This window comes from Ochotona princeps, chromosome 8 (genome assembly GCF_030435755.1).
Source record: "Ochotona princeps isolate mOchPri1 chromosome 8, mOchPri1.hap1, whole genome shotgun sequence".
NCBI classification, from domain to species: domain Eukaryota; kingdom Metazoa; phylum Chordata; class Mammalia; order Lagomorpha; family Ochotonidae; genus Ochotona; species Ochotona princeps.
Window position 1 is genome coordinate 65,977,675 of NC_080839.1, and position 23,326 is coordinate 66,001,000.

At 44.2% G+C, this 23,326-nt stretch overlaps 3 protein-coding genes across 8 annotated transcripts in view; 1 reads left to right on the forward strand and 2 right to left on the reverse strand.

Moving 5' to 3' along the window:
- Positions 1–23,326, reverse strand: part of UBXN2A (UBX domain protein 2A) — a 208,826-nt gene that overhangs the window by 65,651 nt on the left and 119,849 nt on the right. The gene's annotated exons all lie outside the window — the stretch shown is intronic.
- Positions 1–23,326, forward strand: part of PFN4 (profilin family member 4) — a 31,975-nt gene that overhangs the window by 3,602 nt on the left and 5,047 nt on the right. Inside the window, exon 2 of one of the 2 annotated variants that reach the window (XM_058668220.1) lies at positions 23,080–23,219. In XM_058668220.1, the coding sequence (XP_058524203.1) occupies positions 23,103–23,219 (117 nt within the window). In that variant the 5' untranslated portion in view covers positions 23,080–23,102. Of the gene's footprint in view, positions 1–23,079; positions 23,220–23,326 lie in introns of those variants that run through there. The other variant, XM_004582636.4, reaches the window with a different exon arrangement.
- LOC101520983 (protein FAM228B) lies at positions 2,369–23,227 on the reverse strand. Of its 4 annotated transcripts, none has more exons than XM_058668215.1 (9): positions 23,112–23,227; positions 18,147–18,215; positions 17,508–17,699; positions 15,671–15,751; positions 10,454–10,541; positions 10,205–10,361; positions 6,980–7,087; positions 4,103–4,247; positions 2,369–2,590 (listed from the first exon to the last, which is right to left on the reverse strand). In XM_058668215.1, exons 2-9 carry the CDS (start codon positions 18,153–18,155, stop codon positions 2,564–2,566), a joined length of 807 nt encoding a protein of 268 aa, XP_058524198.1. In that variant the 5' UTR covers positions 18,156–18,215; positions 23,112–23,227; the 3' UTR covers positions 2,369–2,563. The 4 variants fall into 4 exon arrangements, with proteins under 4 accessions (XP_058524198.1, XP_058524197.1, XP_058524199.1 ...); XM_058668214.1 differs by having other exon boundaries at positions 23,059–23,186; XM_058668216.1 differs by lacking the exon at positions 23,112–23,227 and adding an exon at positions 22,931–23,071.

Genomic DNA, 23,326 nt, shown 5'->3' on the forward strand with positions numbered 1-23,326 from the left:
AACATATTCTCCAGTTGCATCCATTTTGTTGTAAATAAACTTTTTATCGCTGAAATATATTCCATTTGTGTGTGTATGTGTATGACATTTTCTTTAACCATATATCTGATATTGGATAAGGGGTTTTTGCTGCAAAAATATTTTTTGAAATCCGCCTGTGTGAGAGGGCCTTGAGAAAGCTCATGAGAGCAGCCTGGGAGCTCAGGTGTGCCCACTGGCCTCGGTGAACACTGTGTAGACCATGATTCAGAGATACTTTTCAGGTAAACCATTGACTGTGCGTGAGAACAGGAGCTTCTTCTGTGTCATCTTTGCATCTGTCCCACAGCGTGAGACCTTGCAGGACAGCAGGGTTAACAGAAAGTGCCTGTTAAATAGACACAGGCAGGAAACACCACTGATGATTTAAATGACATAGGACAGCAGCAAAAGGTATTTCATAACATGATTTATCGTTTTCAAAGAACTACTTCCTTATTTAGCTTGAAAATAGTATTTCTCCTGATTTGCTGATTCCAGTTATCTCAGTCTCATGGTTTCAAAGTGTGCCCGAGTGTCCATCTCTGACTTGATAGTCCAAAGCAAGCCCATTTTCTCTACAAGTTGAACATAACTTAATGACTCACCTTTTCCTAAGCCTTGAATGAGGTTCTTGCTTTAAGCTCCTGCACAGCATGCTGCTTCTCTTTGCCTATTCAACTAATTGATTGATTTGATGTTAGAATATTTTATGTTTCTCCCACTATATGTCTGTTTATACCCCCTGCACTTAGACACTAAGTTGGGATTCTTAACTTTGACCTTGGCCTAACGCAGGCTTCCCCAAGGCATGCTTTTAGAGTAGGCTGCAGCCCGTCTGCTAAGTGGCCCACCATGTTAACCAGCACTGTGTTCCTCTTCTCCGTAGTTATTTCTGGGAATAAAGTCAGGGCGGAGGAATGCCTCGTCCTGGTGGGGCCCTGCTTGTAAAGGGCAGGGACAGACACGGGGAATGCCTGCAGCTAGGGCTGGTTGCCATGGAGACTGTGCTTTTTTTTTTAAAGATTTATTTATTTTCATTACAAAGTCAGATACACAGAGAGAGAGGAGGAGAGACAGAGAGGAAGATCTTCCGTCCGATGATTCACTCTCCAAGTGACCGCAATGGCCGGTGCTCGCCGATCCTAAGCCAGGAGCCAGGAACCTCTTCCAGGTCTCCCACATGGGGGCAGGATCCCAAAGCTTTGGGCTGTCCTCAACTAAGCTTTCCCAGGCCACAAGCAGGGAGCTGGATGGGAAGTGGAGCTGCTGGGATTAGAATCGGCACCCATATGGGATCCCAGCACGTTCAAGGCGAGGACTTCAACTGCTAGGCTATGCCGCCAGGCCCGAGACTGCGCATTTTTAAAGAATGCTGGAAAACTCTTGGTGAGGAAAACGTGTATGGATGACTAAAGGGAGCACACTTCAGGAACACATTAAATGAGTTAAGATGGGCATTCAGCCAGGCAGCTATTATTATTATTTTTATTGAATCGCTGTTGGTACATAGTATTGCCACTTCTTAATTATCACAGGCACTGAACTGGAAGATTAAATGAAGTTTATTCCAGGCACTTTTCTTAGCAACAGCACCATTCTTGAATGCCCCCTTGGTCCTCACTTTGAAGAATTCCTGCTGGCAGAGAACTTTCTCTGAAGCGGCCTTCTTTCAGGTCTCCTCCAGCAGTCAAGGATCAGAACGTGTCCTCCTCCTCCGTAGTTGCTAACACCTTTCAGCGATGACAAAAAGAAGCACTGAGGGTGAACAGGCAGGCAGGGCCCGTCACAGAGTCTGCCTGCTACGCTGAGCTGATCCCTCCAAACCCTGCTCCTGCCAGAGCTAACACATCTCACAGGCAGGGTCTCCCCCTAAACCTCCTTTCCCAGCCTTTCAGAAGCATGTGGCGATTCGGGGAGAGAGCCAACCTTATCACAGACAGCAGAGATTACTGATGCAAGAGCACCCAAGGGATCCCCTGCTGCCCTGGTTCCAAACACAACACCTCAGTGTGTTTAGAGTACAGCTTCACACGAGGATTATTGTAGTTCAGAAAAAAAAATTAAGCAAAGTTTATTTATTTAAAAGGCCAGGTAACAGAGATAGAGGAAAAGAGAGACACAGAGGGAGAAATCTTCCACTTGTTGAGTCACTACCCAAATGCCCGTGACAGCTGGAGCTGAGCCAGTGTGAAGCCAGGAGCCTGAAACTCAGTCTGGGTCTCCAATGGGGGTGCTAAACCTGTAACGTCACACTTTACCAGACTGACTGTAGGGATATATCACTAACTTCATCTTCACAGAGACAGAGTGAAAGAGAGAATCTTGTATCTGCTGGTTCATCCCCCAAATGGCTGCACAGCAGGGGTAGGCCAGGCCAAAGCCAGAAGCCAGGAATTCCATCTGAGTCTCCCATATGGCAGCCAGAACTTGAATCAGCGCTTTGTTATGGGATGCTGGCATCTCAGGCAGTAGTTTTATCCAGTGTATCTCAATGTTTGCCCAAACTTTTATATATCATATATATAATTGTTAAATACCTTGATCATATGATAAATTGGCAGGTTGGCCACTGAGAAAGAAAATAAAGGAAGGACAGACATGGGCTATAACATCAAAAGATACAGTAAGTGGAGTTAAAACACATGATGAAGGAAGGCACACTGAATTAAGCTGCCACTTGGGACACCCAGAAACCTTTTCAGAGCGCTAGTTCGAGTCCCAGCTACTCTCTTCCTGCCCCTGCTAATGTGCCTGGGAAGCATCAGATAATGGCAGAAGTACTAGAGTTCCTTCTACTGACATGGAGAGCTTGAAGAAGTGTCTGGCTCCTATTTCAGCCTGGCCTTGCCTTGGCTGTCGTGACCATCTGAGGAGTGAAGATGCTCTCTAACTCCATCACCTTGTCACTCTGTTTTCAAATAAATAAATAAATAAATCTTTTAAAGAAAAACAAAAACACAAAATGGAATTTTAAGAAGTTTTTATGGGGATGGTATGATAGTGCATCAAGTTAAGCCTCTGCCTGCAATGTCAACATCCCAATGGCCACCAGTTCAAAACCCAGCTACCCCACTTCAGATCCAGCTCCATGCTAACTGGGCCTGGGAAAGCAGCAGAAGAGCTGGCCCACATGCTTAGGCCCCTGAACCCTTGTGGGAGACTCAAATGGAATTGAGGGCCTGGTCCAGCCCTGGATATTGCAGCCATTTGGGGAGTAAACCAGTGGATAGAAGATATCTCTTTCTCTCTCTTTCCATCTCTTCTCTCTCTATGCCTCTGCCTTTCAAATAAATAAATCCTAAATTCATAAATAAAAATAACTAACTTTTCCTGAGTGTGTACATCAAGTAACTTCTTTATCCCTGAAGAGCAGTAGTAGAGAAATAGGAAAGTGGAAAACTGGGCAGACTGGCTGCATTCTCAGAATACAGGCTGTTCAGACTGAGTCCAACCGGGAGGTACAGGGACTCGAGGGAGGGCTGTGACTTCTCTAAGCCCGCTCCTGAAAACAGCTGTCCTGCAGAGTGTCAGGACACAGGGTGGAGAGGAGACAGGAGCCCCTGGCCCAGAAGCAGCAAGCTGGGGCAGCCAGGTGACTACCATGAAGCCATGGAAGTATGCTGGCTGGACTGAGCAATCCACGTGCTGTGAACACCTGCATGTAACATGTTTCACACTTTCACTTTGGGAGCTTCTTACATTTTATTATTTTAATGTAGCATTGCTCCTTTGGAAAAATTTCTACTTAGCTTAGTTCAATAAAGAAGATTTGGGGCTTGGCTTGGGTGTGGTAAGTAGTAAATGGTAGAAAGAAGAAGAAAACTCAAGAAGGAGGCAGCTGGGAAAATCTCAGACAGGATAGCCTATACTCTTGTCATTGTGTATCTCCTCCAGGTGGCTGGGGACAATTCCCGCCAGGCCCCCTGCATAAAGTATACCTGCCTCTCAGTTTCTTGGTGGGGACCTTCTGGAGGCCTCCCCTCCTCTGAGACGCCTACTATACACAGCAGTTCTCCACATTGCTCAGCCTTGGCTATCAGCTGCTTTGTGCACTGCAGGATGGGACTGCCCTAGTTCTCACCGTGTCCCGGTCTTCATCCCTCTTCCCCTCCTGGCTGACATTCCAGAAAGAAACATATCCGTCAGAGTCAGCCTCTTTGAGACTTGGAATCTTTCTCTCCTGGTAACAGATAGGCTGTGTGTCCAGAAAGGATGGCTCTTTGCTCCTGTAGGGAAGAACCAAAAGAATTCTCTTGACTAGTCTATTCAACTCTAGCATGTAATATTGTTATTTAGATTTGGTGTAGATTAATTCAATCTGAATGAATGTATTTTTATGAGAAAGCCCAAATAAGGGGTACTCCCTTGTCTTCATGATAATTTCATCGGAGGTCTGTTTGCAGCTTAGAGACTTGAGTGTAGGCCCTTGAGAGAGAACAGCCCCTCACAAGGTGGTCCATTTTGTCTTTCTCGGCCAAGTATAACTGTGCCAGAGACAACCAGACCCTCCCCACCCCTGCTGCCATGCTTGAGATGCTTCCCTAGTTTGTGGGAGAGAATCCACTCAGGCTTCCTCCAGAGAGAGTTCCCAGACTCGAGCCTCCAGTGTAAAATGCAAGGCAGTATTTGAGGTTTTAAATACTTTATTTATTTAAAGGGAGGTGAAGGAAGAGGAGGAGGAGGAGCAGAAAGAGGAGGAGAGAGAGAGATGCTCTCATCTGCTGATTCACTCTTCAAATGCTGACAGCAGCCACGGCGGGGTCAGCGCCACAGCTGGGAGCTGGTCACTCAGTCCAAGTCTCCCACACGGGTGGCAGGAACCCAGCTATTTGAGTGTCGCCACTACTTCCCAGGGTCTACATTAGCAGCAAGCTGGAATCAGAAGCCAGAGCTTGAAATTGAACTCAGTTATTCCCATGTAGGATGTGAGAAGCTTAGCTGCTGGCCTAACTTCTGCCCCCCAACAAGGCAATATTCTCTTTCATATTTTGGGGGGATAAAATATTTCTCCTCTTTTACCATTTGTGTATATTAGATAGGTTGAGCTATTGTCCTAAAATTTTACCCAAACATGTATGATTGAGACCAGGACAGTTAGTACTGCAAAGAAAAACACTCCTTTAGACTCTTAGCTTACAAGTGTAATTCCGAATCATTCCATCTTTTAATACCTTCAGCTACCAAACTGGAAGCTTCAGCATGGTTGCAATACTTCCTTTTGTTTCTCAGTTTCAGATGCAAATCAACAGAAAAAAGCAGTAGGTTATTAAAGCGCACACATCCAGGACACTGCGAAGCCCATGATGGCTGATGCCATCTATTTCCACTCTAAATCACTAAGATCCTCAAGAAGCAGTTGGTTGTTGCTGGTCATGCCAGTGTCAAGCCCTCTAAAAGCCCTTGGGCTTCTGCCTTGCTGTTTATGAAGCAGATTCTGGGCATTTGCAGGGAAAGGAAAGAGAAACTGCTATAACTTACCTTGGGCACAATTTTGGTACAAAATTGTAGGTGAAACTCCTACAAAATATATACATATGATCATCTCTTTTTTAAAGATTTTTAGAAATTTATTTAATAGCCAGAGTTACAGAGAAAGGAGGAGAGACAGAGAATCTTCCATCTGCTGATTCAATCCCCAAATGACCACATCATCCAGGGCTGGCCAGGCTAACACCAGGAGCCCAGAGCTGCTTCTGGGTCTCTCATGTGGGTTCTGGGGCCCAAGCACTGAGGCCATCTTCCACTGTTTTCCCAGCCACATTAGCAGGGAGCCATATTGGAAATGGAGCATCTGGAAGTTAACAGATGTCCATATGGGATGTTAGCATAGTAAGCAGAGGCTTAGCCTGATGTGCCACAATGCCAGTTACAAACTCATCTTTCTTCTACCTTGCTAGGTTCTTTTTTTTTTTTTTGTATCAACAGCTTTACTAATTTATATACTATAATAACAGTACAAGTCAAAGGTTTTTTATATTTACAGAGTTTGCAACTACCATCACAATCTAATTGAGAATTGGGGCTGATAGATCAAATCCCAAACCTCCAGCAGTCACTGCCTCCAGCCATAGCAACCACTGTTTACCTTCTCTTTGAACTTCCTTCCCTGAACACTTCACATAAAGAGAATCAAATGCTATCTGGTCTTTCATGAGTGGCTTCCATCACTGTGCATAATGGTTTTGAAGTGAATCAGTGCTTCTTTTTAGTTGTGAAATAATATTCCATTGTATGAAAATAACACATTTTGTTCATCCATTCATCAATAGATGAGCATTTGAATTTCCAGTTTTTAGCTATTGTGGACAATGGTATGGTGAACCTTCCTGTACTAGCCTTTATATGGATAGTAACTTTTATTTCTCTTGAGCAGAAACCTAGGATTGAACATGGTAACTTAATGTTTAGCATATTGGGAACTTGCCAAACTGTTTTCCAAATTTTCCCTCCAGCGATATCTGAAGAATCACATTACTTTTAATCTGAATGTCAAAAGTTACAGAGATATCTATTAGTTCTGTAACGAGTTAATGGGGATGATTCCCCATGTTATATGCAAAGGAGTATGTACCACTTCTGTGCTTATAACATCTGGGTACAAATACTGTAACAGCCATTACCTACTAAGACTGGTCCCAGGCTCCATCTATTCTGTTCCATTTCAATTAAAAATTAACCTTCGTACAAACTATCACCAGTTTCCCCACCCCAAGTCTGTGCTTGTCATTTTTTTTAATATGTTAGATCTGTGTTCCTTAACATCGGAAAAGTCAAGGAAAGTTGCCAGCTCCTGGAAACTTAGGGTGGGGGGGGTGCCTGATGAGCCACAGGAAGTCTGGTACAGAATTCAACAGCTTGAAAGGAATGTGGGGTGTGCATGTGGGGTAGGGGGTGAGGTGGCAACATGGACAGGCATCTTCACTGACAGGAAAACAGAACCATGGAACAGCAGGCTTACTTGCAAATCACTGTTTTTTCTCTTTCCTGGTATTCCAGAGGATGAGGAGTTCTTGCCAAGGACTTCCAGTCAAAACTACTTTCATTGAAATTCACCTTCACTTTTAACCTTAAACAAGAGAATATGTGTGAGGATGTTTTCAAAACAACTGGGTTATATTAAAAGGAAACTCACATATTGACGCTAAATACATAACACCAGAGTACTGCTAATTCATACTGTTTTACATTTTGGATGAGAATGGTTGCTTACCAGTTTCTGAAATCAGGATGGAGATTGATTTAATTGCCTCACTGAGAACTAAAAATCACTTGAGCAAATCTTAAAACACTCCCATCCATTAAGAGCCCATGCTCCAGGGTAAAAAGGAGCCTTAGCGATACTAGCTTCTTTTTTTTTTTTTTAATTATTTATTATTTAACTTCATTAATTACATTGCATTATGTGACACAGTTACATAGATACTTGGGTTCTCCCCACCCCTCCCCAAACCCTCCCACCATGATGGATTCCTCCACCTTGTTGCATAATCACAGCTCAAGTTCAGTTGAGATTCCCCCATTGCAAGCGTATACCAAACATAGAGTCCAGCATCTTATTGTCCAGTCAAGTTCAACGGCTTTTTAGGTATACCCTCTCTGGTCTGAAGACAGAGCCAGCAGAGTATCATCCCAGTCAATTGAAAGCTCCAACATACCATCAGCAAAAATTTACATCATTATGGAATTAATTGACATAGTAATGAGTAACCAACATGTTAAAAGTAAATGCGAGTTCCCAGCCACCTTCTGTGACCACCTCACCTATACTTCAATTTAGTTTATACACAACATATAACATTCAAAACATAACATGTTATACATAACATCATATCATCTTAGATACTAGCTTCTACAAGCATAAATGCTATGCTTTCCCCCACAGAGAATCAGGCACTCCACTTCCCAGCCTCCCTTGCTGTACGGTGGCAGACAGGTACATTAGGGTCCCATTTTACACCCACATAGGAGTTGGCTGAAAGGGCAAGGCTGGCCCTGTGCAGAGCATGCCTTTTAATGGCAGATTTACACTGGATTGCAACAGTGTTTAAAATGTTCAAAGAAAGAAAGGATTCAGTCACCATGGAAAGAAAGCTTTAGAAGCCCATCAGGAATGAACATGCATATTGGGAGACAGGAGAACTTAAGAAATTACAACTTTAACATTCAATACAGTGAAGAAAGCAAATTGACACCACCGCAGGAGTCACGCTGGCCAGAGCCACCATCACGCCCTGCAGCAGGTGCAAGCCACAATGGGGCTGCCCTTTGCCCAGAGAAGGGCAGAGACAAATCAGAATGGGGACCACTGAGGGCTTGTTCAACATCTACTGAGTGATTTCTGGGATTAAAAGATAAGTTAATTTTGCTACCAAAGGAATTGAAATCGATGCATGGATTTTCATAATGTGCATTCTCCATGACCCCTTGTTTAAGTGATGGGGAGTGAATCATCAGAAGGAAGATCTTTCTCTCTGTCTTTCTTCCTCTCCGTATATCTGCCTTTCTAATAAAAATAAATAAATATTTTTTTTAAAAATAAACAAAAAAGAAAATAAAATGGAAATGCTAGAAGTATAATTATGATACCACAGATAAAGAATTTGGCAGGGTGGGACAGGCACAGTGGCTCAAATGGCTAATTCTCCCCCTGAAATTGCCAATATCCTATATGGGTGCCAGTTCATGTCCCGGCTGTTTCACTTCCCATCCAGCTCCCTGGATGGTTCATGGGAAATCAGTAGAGGATGACCCAAAGCTCTGCACCCACATGGGAGACCCAGAAGAAGCTCCTGGTTCCTGGCTTCAGATCAGCTCAACTCTACCTGTAGCAGCCATTTGGGAAGTGAACCAGTGAATAGAAGATCTTTGTGTGCTGCTTCTCTCTGTAAAAAATCTGCCTTTCCAATAAAAATAAATAAATTTAAATTAAAAAAAATTTCCTTTGATGGGCTCTTCAGTAGATGAGAGACATCTGAGGAAGGGCAGTTTAAGGATAGATAAAAGAAAAAGTGAGTAAGAGAAAAACGAAATACCAGCAAGCCATGGCACTATGGCATAGTCTCCAGTAGTCTAGCATTCATGTAATTATAACCTTTGAAAGGAAAGAAGAATGAGGCATAAGAAACATTTGAAGTTAAATGGTCTAACATCTGCCAAAAATGATGTAAGACATAAACCTGCAGATACAGAAATCTCGGAGCCAGCCTTGTGACATAATCGGTAAAGCTGCTGCCTGTGACCTCAGCAATCTACCCTGGGTGCCAGTTGTTGTCCTGGCTGCTCCACTTCTGACCCAGCTCCCTGGGAATGACCTGGAAAAACAGCAGAGGATGGCCTAACTGCTTGGGCCCCTGTGCTAACACGGGAGACCTAGGTGAAGTCTCCAGTTCCTGGCTTCCACGTGGCTTAGCTCTGGTTGTTGTGGCCATCTGAGGAAGATTCTCTCTCTCCCTCTCATTTTCTGCAACTCTGACTTAAATAAATCTTTTTTTTTCAAAGATTTATTTTATTTTTTATTACAAAGTCAGATATACTGAGAGGAGGAGAGACAGAGAGGAAGTGGAGCTGCCGGGACCAGAACAAGCGGCCATATGGGATCAAGGCGAGGACCTTAGCCACTAGGCCACGCCGCCAAGCCCGACTTAAATAAATCTTAAAAAAAAAAAAAATAGACACATCATGATCTACATAATAAAAATCAAAAACATTGGGGCCCGGCGGCGTGGCCTAGCAGCTAAAGTCCTCGCCTTGAAAGCCCCGGGATCCCGTATGGGTGCCGGTTCTAATCCCGGCAGCTCTACTTCCCATCCAGCTCCCTGCTTGTGGCCTGGGAAAGCAGTTGAGGACGGCCCAATGCATTGGGACACTGCACCCGCGTGGGAGACCCGGAAGAGGTTCCAGGTTCCCAGCTTCGGATCAGCACGCATCGGCCCGTTGCGGCTCACTTGGGGAGTGAATCATCGAACGGAAGATCTTCCTCTCTGTCTCTCCTCCTCTGTGTATATCTGACTGTAATAAAATGAATAAATCTTTTAAAAAAAAATAAAAAACATCCAGGAAAAAACAAAGGTAACAATAACAGTAGACTTCCTGTTAAGAACATGACAGCAGTGGGAAGAGGTGCATCACTGCTCTAAGAATGTTCCAAGTTCAAAGAGGTTCTATAATTTCTATCAACCAATACCTGCTCCTTTTACAAAAGTCACTCTCAATGTATCTTGTAGGTAGTTTAAGCCACTCATTTGGAGTCATGAAGTGCCTTGAAGTAGAAATTCTTGGGAATCTGGAATGTAGTTGGGCCTTCTCAGCCTCTTTAAACTCTCTCATGGTATACATTTTGCCTGCAAGAAGATCAGTGATCAAAATTAGCATCCTTAAGCAGCTGCGCTTGCTCCTGGACTATCAAATCTCAAAATAGCCAATGACCAAGTACCAGTCTCACACTGCAGAAGAATTCTTTTTTCATCATCCTTCTCATATTGTGCTTTTTTCAGAGGATCACGAAATGGTGGGAGGGTAACCTACAAGAAAAGCACTCATTTGAAGCCTGGGTGGCATGTCTGAATATTACATATTTTCCATTTATCTCAAGTATTCACATATACTATGCTCTTTAAAAAAAAGATTTATTCATTTTCATTGGAAAGGCAGATTTACAGAGATAAGGAGACACAGAGAGAAAAAGATCTTCCATCTACTTAGTGGTTCTCAAATTTGTGTTTTAAGACTGGTTGCTTCTTCAGTGACACATTAGTCATTCAGAAGCATGTTATTTGACTTCATGGCATTGTAAGTTTCTTTTTTTTTTTCTTCTTAGGTTAGGGTTAGCGTTAGGGTTGATTTTGTTTTGTGGCTTTTCGTTTAAGGGCATGTATAGTAACTGTAATGGTGACTATCATATCCAGTGGCATATTGTTTAACCTCATGACATGGTAAATTTCTGTTTTTCTTCCTGTTGTTGATTTTGTTGTGGCTTTTCACCTGGGGAGGATCTACAGTGACTGTTCAGTGCAGACTGACATGTCCAGATGTGAAGACACGGTGCAGTGTGCATTTCTACTTCCGGATCGAGGATGGACTCCCAGTGAAACTGTTGGATGTGTCTTGACAATGGGATGTTAGACTCTCTGCCATTGTCCATGCCCGCAATGATGGACTTATGACTGTTCATGAAGAACTATGCTGTTGTAATGATATGAGAGAACTCTGTGGGAGGGGAAGATTTGGGGAGGTAGTAAGGGAAATCCTAGGGCCTATGGAAATGTATCATATAATAACAATAATAATAACAATAAATGAAAAAAATAAAAAAGAAAGAAAAATGGAGCAGTTGGGACTCAAACCAGTGCTCACATGGTACGGCTGCTTCCCAGGTGGTTCAACTATACCACAATACCAGCCTCACTTTTTTTTTTTTAATATTTATTGATTTTTATTGAGAAGGCAGATATACAGAGAGGAGGAGAGACAGAGAGGAAGATCTTCCGTCTGATGGTTCACTCCCCAAGCAGCCACAACGGCTGGAGCTGAGCCAATCCGAAGCCAGGAGCCTCTTCCGGGTCTCCCATGCAGGTGCACGGTCCCAAAGCTTTGGGCCGTTCTTAATTGCCCTCCCAGGCCACAAGCAGGGAGCTGGATGGAAAGTGGAGCCACCAGGATTAGAACCAGCACCCATATGGGATCCCTGTGTGTTGAAGGTGAGGATTTTAGCTGCTAGGCTATCATGCCGGGCCCCAGCCACACATTTGTTCTGATAGTCACCCACCTTTTGTATGGACAGCTTGTGATTGCATTAAAAAAATGGTAAGTGGAAAGAAAAAACTAAATAATTTAATCTTTTTTTAAAATTTTTGGTTTGTATAATCAGAGGACAAAAAAGCTCATCAATCTGTACACTTGTGTGCATTTCTCATTATGTATACTGTATGTCAATAAAATATTTTTAATAAGAAAAAAAAGACTGCCTTAATTTAAGATGATATGATGTTATGTATAACATGTTATGTTTTGAATGTTATATGTTGTGTATAAACTAAATTGAAGTATAGGTGAGGTGGTCACAGAAGGTGGCTGGGAACTCGCATTTACTTTTAACATGTTGGTTACTCATTACTATGTCAATTAATTCCATAATGATGTAAATTTTTGCTGATGGTATGATGGAGCTTTCAATTGACTGGGATAATACTCTGCTAGCTCTGTCTTCAGACCAGAGAGGGTATACCTAAGAAGCCGTTGAACTTGACTGGACAATAAGATGCTGGACTCTATGTTTGGTGTATGCTTGCAATGGGGGAATCTCAACTGAACTTGAGCTGTGATTATGCAACAAGGTGGAGGAATCCACCATGGTGGGAGGGTTTGGGGAGGGGTGGGGAGAACCCAAGTATCTATGTAACTGTGTCACATAATACAATGTAATTAATGAAGTTAAATAATAAAAAAAAAAGAAAAAAGAAAAAAAAGACTGGTTGCTATTGTCATCTCCAAAGAACCTTTGTCTGTATGGGTTACATATGCTGATACTCACCTACTAAAAATTGAAACCAAAATCATTTCAATGTATTAATTTTAAAATAAGTGTATCATATTTTAAGAAGGTAACTATAGTTTACAAAACTACGAGTGACATAGTTTTACAGTTTTATAGACATCTTTAATGTCTGGCTTCTCCTATGTAATCTGCTGAGGTATGTTAATGTTAGTGGAAGTTTAATGAGAAAATCCACACATGTGGATTCTACGTGTGGTCAGAAAAGCACTTTAATGGCATTTTCAGATCACTGAGGATATTCTTCAGAGTCCATAAGTAGTAGTTTCTTAAAAAGTTAATTATGGGGCCCGGCGGCGTGGCCTAGCAGCTAAAGTCCTCGCCTTGAACGCCCCGGGATCCCATATGGGCGCCGGTTCTAATCCCGGCACCTCCACTTCCCATCCAGCTCCCTGCCTGTGGCCTGGGAAAGCAGTCGAGGACGGCCCAATGCTTTGGGACCCTGCACCCGCATGGGAGACCTGGAAGAGGTTCCAGGTTCCCGGCTTCGGATCGGTGCAGCATCGGCCTGTTGCAGCTCACTTGGGGAGTGAAACATCAGATGGAAGATCTTCCTCTCTGTCTCTCCTCCTCTGTGTATATCTGCCTTTCCAATAATAATAATAAATCATAAAAAAGTTAATTATGATGTAGAATCTAGTCATATTAATAAATTTTTCATATTCTTCTACATCTAAATCCATTGGTCTGCCCTGCATTTCTGAATGAATGTTCTCCCTATGCATGATTTATAACATCATGAATTGATCATCAAGAAAAATTAGGACACAGAAATTTTTAAAAAATGATTTATTTTTTATTTATCTGAAAGCAGAGTTATAAAAGAGGAAGAGAGATGGAGAGAGAATCTTCCATGCACTGATTCATTCCCCAGATGCCCACGATAGCCAGAGCTGGGCCAGGCCAAAGCCAGGAGCATCATCCTGTTCTCTGACATGAATGCAGGGGCCCAGCCACGTGGGCCATCTGCCACTGCCTACCTGGGCATGTTGGCAGGGAGTTGGACTGAAAGTGGAGCCATGGGCCCGGCATGATAGCGTAGCAGCTAAAGTCCTTGCCTTAAATGTGCCAGGATCCCATATGGGCACTGGTTCTAATCCCAGCAGCTCTACTTCCCATCCAGCTCCCTGCTTGTGGCCTGGGAGGGCAGTCAAGGATGGCCCAAAGCTTTGGGACCGTGCACCTGTGTGGGAGACCCAGAAGAGGTTCTGGGTTCCTGGCTTCGGATTGGCTCAGCTCTAGCCATTGTGGCTGCTTGGGGAATGAATCATCAGATGGAGGATCTTCCTCTCTGTCTGTCCTTCTCTATATATCTGCCTTTCCAATAAAAATAAATAAATCTTTTTTAAAAAATGAAAGTGAAGCCCTGGGTCACAAACCAGCACCAATATGGGATGCCAGCATCCTAAGTGGGAGCTTACCATGTGACAAAACCAGCCCACTAGAGCAATGAAATATGCAAACTCTTCCAAATGTTTTACATTTCAATATATAATCTAATAAAAGAATCCCACCCATTAATATCAATTCCAATCCTATACTCTATTAGGATGCTACCACAATTAATGATACTCAAAATATGACTTACAGAATTCAGATATTTTGCTTGAAATCTTACCTTTTATCATTAGCAACAATATTGTCAGTAGCTTTCCTGGAAGTGACAACCTCATTCCATTCATTTTTCCAGAAAATGTTTTCCAAATATATAAAGTAATCACAGTTTGGAGGTCATTAATTCAAGTAAAAATGGTGTTCATTAAAATGCAAAGTTCGACCAAGCACAATGGCTCCATTGCTTAATCATTCCCTTGCAAGTGCTAGGATCCCATTTGGGCACTGGTTCATGTCCCGCTGTTCCACACCCATCCAGCTCCCTGCTTGTGGCCTGGAAGAGCAGAAGACGGCCCAAAGCCTTGGGACCCTGCACCTGTGTGGGATACGCAAGAGAAGCTCTTGGCTTCTGGCTTTGGATCAGTTCAGCTCCAGTCATTTTGGTCACTTAGGGAATGAGCTGACAGATGAAAGATCTTTGTCTCTCCTTCTCTCTATAAATCTGCCTTTCCAATAAATAAATAAATCTTTAATTAAAAAGCCAACTCATAATTCAGCTCACAAATCAAGTTATAATATCAAAGATCAGTAGGCAGTAAAAATACCCTTTTCATACTTATGTTTCAACAGAGAATATTAAAAAGGTATACTGAAAGAGCAATATTTGACAAACTTCATAATTTCTGAGTTGCACAAGGCAGACAAAGAAAGGCTAAAGGAAAAGAAAGGAATGAAGCCTTTGTGCTCCTCAAATCCATTCCTCCTCACTCCAAGAGAGGCAGGCGGGTGCTCTGAGGTGTAGAGGGGAAGGCCAGGCTGCTGCTTTCCTGGATTGGGGAGCTTGAAATGTAGAAAGCAACAGATGACAAATATCCAAACCCAGAACAAAGACAAGGCTTGTAAACTCCCGCAGTGACTTAGGGGCAAGGTTTTGGAGGAAGTGTGAAGCTCACGCCTTAGCTGCTCCACCGCTAGTCCAGTTCCCTGCCAACAGCCGAGCCTCCACCCCCAAGTGCCTGGGTCCATGCCACGCATGTTAGGGACCTGGGTGTTCTCCAAGTTCCTGGCTTTGGCTTATCCTAGCTACCGCCGTTGCAGCCATTTGGGGAGTGAACTAGTGGATGGAAACTATCTCCATCTCTGTCTCCCTCTATAACTCTGACTTTCAAGTAAATGAATCTTTTTAAAAATTTTTTACTTTGGGACCCGGCACAATAGCCTATCGGCCAAAATCTTCACCTTGCACATGCCAGGATCCCATATGGACACAGGTTCTAATCCCAGCAGCTCCATTTCCCATCCAGCTCCCTGTTTGTGGCCTGGGAAAGCAGTTGAGAACAGCCCAACACCTTGCGACCCTGCACCTGTGTGGGAGATCTGGAGGAAGTCCTGGCTCCTGGCTTTGGATCAGTGCAGCTCCGGCCATTGTGGTCACTTGGGAAGTGAATCAACGGATGGCAGATTTCCTCTATATCTCTCCTCCTCTCTGTATATCTGACTTTCCAATAAAAATAAATAAATATTTAAAATAAAAAAGTGCCCTACCTTCAGAAAACTGGGGTCTTCTTTGCTCATACAGAAGGGATCATATTCTTTTGGATCGTAGTGTTCTATAAACGCATTTCCCTGTTGAAAGGAAACAAAAGCATGTGAAAACAGAAGCAAGTGGTTCACTAAGCCCAACAGGACCCAGGAGTCACACACACAATTACAGTCCCAACTTCACAACGGCCTGAAAGACAAATACGAAAACCCAAAGCTGAGCTCAGTTTATGTAAATAGTAAATACACATTATAGTGGTGGAAGGAATCTATTTGCAAATTTTAATGATGTTAGAGACTTAACAATATTGTAATGTGTTTTTAAATGCTTACTAGTCAAACATCTCTTTTTAAATTTGTGAACTTTGTAAGTAATAAAGTTCCAGAACAATAGAAAAATATCCTGAACCAAAAGCCCATATTTTATTTTTTTATTTTTTAGACATTTATTCATTTTTATTTGAAAGACAGATTTGGAGAGAGAAAAAGAGATCTTCTATCTGCTACTTCACTCCCTAAATGGCCTCAACAGCTGAAGCTGAGCTGATCCAAAGCCAGGAGCTTTCTTTCAGGTCTCCCACACGGGTGCAGTGGCCCAAGGACTTGAGTCATCCTCCACTGCTTTCCCAGGTCATAGGCAGGAAGCAGGATCAGAAGTGGAGCAGCCAGTACATGAACTGGTGCTCATATGGGATGTTGGTACTGCAGGTCATAAGATTATCCTGTTCAGCCACCACATGAGTCCTCCAAATTTTATAAATGGGTAACTTAATAGTTACCTGGTGTACACAGTTAAATCCAGACCCAACTTTCCTTCTTTGTCCCCCCACAGGCTCTGGATTTAACAGTGCTTCACGAAGCCAGCATTTTCACACTGCTAGCTGCCTCTAAGGATGCCCTCATCCCATATCAGAGTGCTTGGTTTGAGTCCTGGCTCCTGCACTTCCGATCCAGCTTGCTGCTCATGCCCATGGGAAAGCAGCAGATGATGGCTCAAGTGCTTAGCCCCTGGTTGGAGTTCTGGGCTCCTGGCTTCAGCCCCACACAGTCCTGACTGTTGGGGCCACCTGGGGAGTGAATCAGTGGATGGAGAATTGATCTCTGTCCCGTCACTCACTCCCTGTGCCTTTCAAGGAAATAACCCATCACAGTATAGATCATACACCTATACAGGGGGTAAAGGCAGGCTGTTTGGATGACTGAACAGTAAAAGTAACCATGGTTTGGTTTTGTTTTGTTAAGGTTGTTTTTAAGGTTTATCTATACATTTAAAAGGCAGTTACAGGAAGAGAGAATCCTCCATCTGCTGGTTCTTCCCCAGATGGCAACACCAACCAGGGCTGGGCTAGTATGAAGCCAGAAGCTTCATCCAGGTCACCCAACATGGGTGGCAGGGACCCAATGTTGAGTCATCTTCTACTGCTTTCTTGGGCACATTAGCTGGAGCTGAATCAGAAACTGGAACAGCCAATATGGGATGCTGGCATTGCAGATGGTGGCTTAACCCACTGTTCCACAATGCTAGCCCCAAGAGGCAGAGACAGACATTTCTTACCTGCTGGTTCACCGCCACCCCCACCCCCAAATGCCTGCAATAGCTAGGGTTAGGCCAGACCAAAGCCAGGAGCTGGGAACTCATTCCAGGTCTCCCACAAAAGAGGAAAGGACTCAACTACTGGAGCCAGCACTTCCCTGCCCCCCAGGGTCTGCATGAGCAGGAAGCTGAGGTCCAGAGCAGGAGGCAGGTGTCCCACGCAGCATCTTAGCAACTACAACAAACACCTGCCCCGACAACCACAATTTTTGAATCTACTAAACTTATCAAATGATCTCTTAGTACCTTCTTGTTTACATATTTTAAGAAACCATCTAGTTCCTCTTGTCTCCTTTTTTTAATCTTCTTATGTGAACCAATCTTTTCTAAAATTTTCTTCTGGAGAGGATCTGCCACATTGTCAACCCATCTTTTATGTAACATTTCTTTCTTTCTTTCCTTTAAGAAGTCGTAATGTAGTAAACGTTTGTCTAGTTCCTAGAAAACAGTGACAGAAAAGACAAATATGTTATCCTGAAGCTTTCTAGTTCTCGGTCATGGAATGCTACGGCCACCTCCCTGATCATGTCTTTCTTTTTTCAAGAATGATCAGGAAAATTCTTCAAGGCAAATGACCAAGTTTAGTACACTTCACGCGGATGTTCTTGCTTCTGGTTCATTCTGCTGCAGTTAAACCTCGTGCTTACCTAGCGTGTTCTAAGAATAGCCCGGAACGGTCAGCTCATTCCTGTGGCTGCAGAAACCCACAACGATGAAGGAGTAAGTGTCCGGGCACAAGAAGAGAGTGAGGCCATTAAAATCTCTCAGACCCAGAAGGGTGAATCCAGGGAGTGAATCTAGGGAGTGTTTTTATTTTTTTAATATATTTAAAATACTGTATCTAACAATGGAGAGAGTTCTGCTTTACTTGAGCTGCATTCTTACCTTAATCATGTAGTTTTCTCTGTATAGTATCAACTGAATGGCTGCATCAGTATCTTCTTTAGCTAAGGACTAAAAAGACACAATTACACTTTGAGAACCAAATCTTTAAACCTTGAAAGTATTCATGTTATCTGGAATCACTGTAGTTTACGTAACAGACACATCCCTGAAAAATTCTCCATGAAGCCAGTTTTCTATTTCAAATCTTATCAAGTGTTTTAAGAACATTTGAATTTTCCTGCTTTGGATTATAGTTCTAAGGCAAACAGAGAGAGGGGGAAGGAGGGAATGAGGGAAGGAAGGAAACAGCTCCCAGACAGTTCGGGTCCCCAGTGCTTTTACCTTGACAGAATAAACCAGATACCCTCAGACCCCTACTTGGGACTTTCGGAATAGATCCTACAGACTGATCCTCCAGCCCTCCTTTCTCATTATATTTATTTGAGAAACACAGGCAGAGCTCCAAACCACTAGTTTACTCACCAGGTGCCTACAATAGCCAGGACTGAGCAAAGGCCAAAGTAGTTGGGAATCTAATTGAGGTCTCCCATAGATGGAACAACTCAGTGCCTTGAGCCATCACCACTGCTCTCGGGGACAGCACTTGCAAGAAGCCAGGGTCTGGAGTGGGAGCTGGGAATCAAACCCACATACTCCACTGTGGGCATCTGGCATCTTAATCATCAAGACAGATTTTACATAGAGAAGGAGAGGCAGAGAGAAAGATCTTTCATCTGCTGGTTTGCTCCCAAATGGCTGCAACAGCCAGGGCTGAGCTGATCTGAAGCCAGGAGCTTCCTCAGGGTCTCCTATGTGGGTGCAGGGTCCCAAGGCTTTCGGACTGCTTTCGCAGGGAGCTGGATGGGAAGTAGAGCAGCGCCTATATGGGATCCCATATGGGATCATCACTTGCTAAAGAGGAATTAACCAACTGAGTCACTGAGTCAGGCCCCCTAAGTTAATTCGTACGTATTTGAAATCAAGAGAGAAACTCTTCCATCTGCTGATTCATTTCCAAAGTATCCACAACAGCCAAGTCTGGGCCAGGCTGAAGCCAGGAGTAAGCACATCTATCCAGGTTTCCCCATTAGTGGCAAGGACCAAGCAACACGGGCCATCCTCTGTTACTCTCCCAGGCATAATAACAGTGAACTAAATCTGAAGCGGAGTCACCAGGTCTCAAACCAGATTCCAATATGGGAGATGCTGGCATTGCAAATGGAAGCTTAATGTGCTAAGCCACAACACCAGTCGTCTAAACTTATCTTTCAATTCCCATTTTTCACAAACTTTTTGAAGTATCCTTGTACATATTTTAGAATGTTTCAAATGACATTGTAAGAGTATACAAAACTGAAGTTCTCATATGCTGCTAGTGGAAAGGTAAAATAATCCAATAACTTTGGCAAACAGTTTGATAGTTTCATGAAAACTTTAATTAGAGCCCAATGCAGTTTGTTTCAAGCTAATTCTCTGTTTGCAGCACCGGAATCCCATAAGGGGGGTAGTTCATATCCCAGCTATTCCACTTCAGATCCCTGTTTATGACCTGGGAAGGCAGCAAAGAATGAGACCCAGCACCCATGTGGGAACTCTGGAAGAAGCTCCTGGCTTTGCATTGGCTCATCTCCAGCCACTGCAGTCATTTGGGGAGTGAAATAGCAGATGGAAGATATTTCTCTTTTTGTCTCTCCTTTTCTTTCTATAAATCCGCCTTTTGAATAAAATAAATAATAAATCTTTTTTAAAAATCAGTTCATTTATCACATGATCCAGCCATCCCATAACTAAATATCCATCAAAGAGAAATGAAAGATCATAGAAAGACAAGTATATGAAGTTCATAACAGGTTTATTTACAACAGTCAAAAACTGGAAACAACCCAAATGTCCATCAACAGGGTAAACAAATTGGTGCTTATCAATACACTGAGATGGCATTCAGAAAAAAAAATAAAATAAAATACGGCCAGCATTGTTGTAGCATAGTGAGTTAAGCTGCCACCTTACAATGCCAACATCCCATATTTGTTGGTTTGAGTCTTCCTGCTAACACACCTTGGAAAGCAGAGAAGTTGGCCCAAGTGCTTGGGCCCCTGCAGTCATGTGGGAGAACCATGAGACACTCCTGGCTCAGGCCTGGTCTAACCTGGCTGTCACAGCCATTTGGGAAAGTGAAGCAATGGCTGGAAGATCTCTCTCTCCCTCTCTCCCTCACTCAGCTATTCAAATGAATAAGTCTTTTTTTTTCTTTAGACAAGCAAAGTATGGATATATGGATACATTGAATGATATGGATAAATTTCAAAATAATTTTGCTGAGTTGAAGAAGCCAGGCAAGATTATAAACTGTAAGATTTCATATGTGGGGCCAGCACAGTAGTATAGCAATCTAATCCTTTACCTGTGGCACTGGCATCCCATATGGATGCAATTTTATGTCCTGGCTGCTCCACTTCGGAACAAATCCCTTCTTGTGGTCTGGGAAAGCAACAAAGGATGGCTCAAGTTCTTAGGCCCCTGTGCCTACATGGGAGACCCAGAAGAAGCTCCTGGCTTCAGATCAGCTCAGCTCTCGCCATTATAGCCATTTGGGGAGGGAGCCAGCAGATGGAAGATCTCTCTGCCTCTCCCTCTATCTCTGCAAAATTTGCCTTTCAGATGAAAAAAAAAAATCTTTTTAAAAAACATTTTATGTGTATAAAATGTTTGCAAAGTAAAATACAGTCACAGAGGGCAAAGCAGCAGTTGCCAGTCGAGAAAAGGAAGGGTTGCAAAGAGGCTGGTTAGCGGTTTGGGAATGTTCAATGTGTTCATTTTCTTAATAGTGGTGATGGGGATGCATATGTGGAAATTTCAGATTACGGGAGGATTTTAGCAGCAGTATGCCACATCCCATATTGAGTGCCTAGGTTTGAGTCCCAGCTCGGCTGCTGGTCCAGCCTCCTGCTAGTGTGCGCCCCGAGAAGCAGCAGAAGATAGCTCAAGTCATTGGGTCCCTTAGCCACCCACACGCGAGTCCTGAATCAGATCCCAGGCTCCCAGCCTCAGCCCTGAGCTAACCCAATCATTGAGGGCATTCAGGGAGTAAGCCAGAAGATGGAAGATCTTGTCTGTGTCGATGATTTTTTTAAATAAATAAATAACAAAATTATAGAAAATGATACAACTTACATATATGCAGTTCATTGCATATCAATTATTTCCTTAATAAGGCAGCTTAGAAAAAAAATAATAAATGACAAGCAGTGCTTCCAGAAAAATTTGAAAGTGATGTTTAACTAGAAAAGGTACGAAAGTCCACCTTTAACAAGCCAGAAAAGAGCACAGTAGATGCAAAGCAATCAGGGCGAAAAGAAAGTGAAATAAAGAAAAAGAACACATTTAGTGCAAGTCACTTTTCACTGCAACTACACTACACATAAAACTCAAAAACGCCAAACTGTTATACCTCCATGAAAGTGAGCGACTGTGGCTCCAGCCATTCCTTGGAGCTCTTGATCTTGGGAAGTGTGCTAGTTATCAGGTCATCACTGCCTCTATTTTCCATTATGGCCACAAACAACAAAGCCCCTAGAAAAACTAAAAACTGCCTACTTAGTAACGAAAATTCATAGCTTCGTCCTGCTTCATCAGCTGGGGAGACTCTGTGAACTCAGCCCCCAGCTACTTCTGTCCCCTGCCCTGGAATGGCTTATCACATCTTCCCACAGGTACGCTCTCAGCAGACAGGGAATGCAGAACAGAACGGTTGTTTCTAACTTTCTGGCTAGGGAAGCAAGCACAAGCTGAGCATCTTAGGGATGGCAGGACGGGGCTTTTCAGACCAAAGGAGCAAGTCTTCCAGCTTTGAGCAGCCCAAGGCGGTGCTTGGCGCTTGCGCTCAGCTCTAGCGCCCCAGGCCCCGGCGTCTGTTCCCAGCAGCCGGCTGGATGCCTGTGCTCTCTGGGTCTCCAGCCGCACCAAGGCACCTCAGCTCCCCTCCCACGACCCGCAAGGCCTTCACCACTCTGGGGGCCAGCTCACAGCCCGCGCCCGAAGTCGTCCAGCTGCGGCGGGAAGCGACCCCGCCACGGGCCTGCAGCTTCAGTTCGAGCGCGCGGCTTCGGAACTGGTGACAAGGTTCGCGTCCAGTGTCTCCCGGACGCAGCCCTGCGCGTTCCCTCCGCCGCGGAGGACGACTGGTTTACCGTACTGCCGCTTGGCAGGGCCCACTGGAGCCGAGAGGGTTCCGGGCGCACCTGCTTGTGATTGCCGCTCGTGGTTGGCGATAAGAGCTATAGTCCCGGCTTTTTGGTGATGGGCAGTGGGTCCAGCCAATACTGCCACCGCCATCTTTCACGGCAGTTGTCGGGCCGGCCTATGGTAGTCGGTGGGTCTCCGGGGCACCCTGCTCCCCGACTAGGTTAAAGTGGCGTCTGCCCCCTTTAAGCCCCAAGGCCGTGATGCGAACCCCCCAGCCAAACCCGGCCTTCTCTGTCGGTACTGCTCGGGGGTCACCATCTGCCTCCTTCCCACCCCGGGGGAGCCAAACCCCAGGAAGAGTATGCACAGATTGAGACGGTTGTCTTGGACACTTGGGCGGAAACTGAGGGTCGAAGTGCCCCCTGAGGGATAGCGGCTCGGTGTGCCAGCGTTCCTCGGGTTTACTGGACTCGGTGCCTCCCTAGCTTGAATGGCTAACGGTTTCCGGGTTTGTTTATAAAGTCCCAGATGATCCTCTTGCAACCGTTGCAACAGCTGCAAAGACGCTGTGATTTTCCATACACAACCTGAGAACCCACCCTGTGTTAAAGGAGTTCTCCACGGTGCTGGCTTCCTCCTTGAGAACCGGCGGACACTATCAGATGGCCGCCCACCCTTTCATTCTTGGTCTGATACTCAAACGACCTGCCATGCATTTCGTATTCACCCGGCTTTTCCTGCCCTGTAGTTCCCTCTCGAGGCTGAAGGGTCATGAGCCACCTGCAAAACCTGCTGCTGGACACCCTCCTGGGCACGAAGCACGTGGACTGCGCTGCCCTCATCAGAATCCAGGAGCGCACCCTGTGCGTGGCGTCGCCGGGATTTAGTGTAAGAAGCGAGCAAGCTTGGGCCTTAACATTTGAAACCAACTTGTCTTGAAGCCTTAGTGGCTATTTTAGGTTTCTGGGCCACATAGTCCACGTCAGAGGCGCGGG

Bases quoted from the DNA above. Each gene is read 5' to 3' on its own strand.
- LOC101520983 (XM_058668218.1), bottom strand. From the start codon at position 21,696: ATGGAAAATAGAGGCAGTGATGACCTGATAACTAGCACACTTCCCAAG. The intron at 17,700-18,146 runs GTAAGAATGCAG...ACTGTTTTCTAG, and splicing joins GAGAAAACTACATGATTAAG to GAACTAGACAAACGTTTACT. The intron at 7,088-10,204 runs GTATTGGTTGAT...CTCTTGTTTAAG, and splicing joins GACTTTTGTAAAAGGAGCAG to GTTAAAAGTGAAGGTGAATT.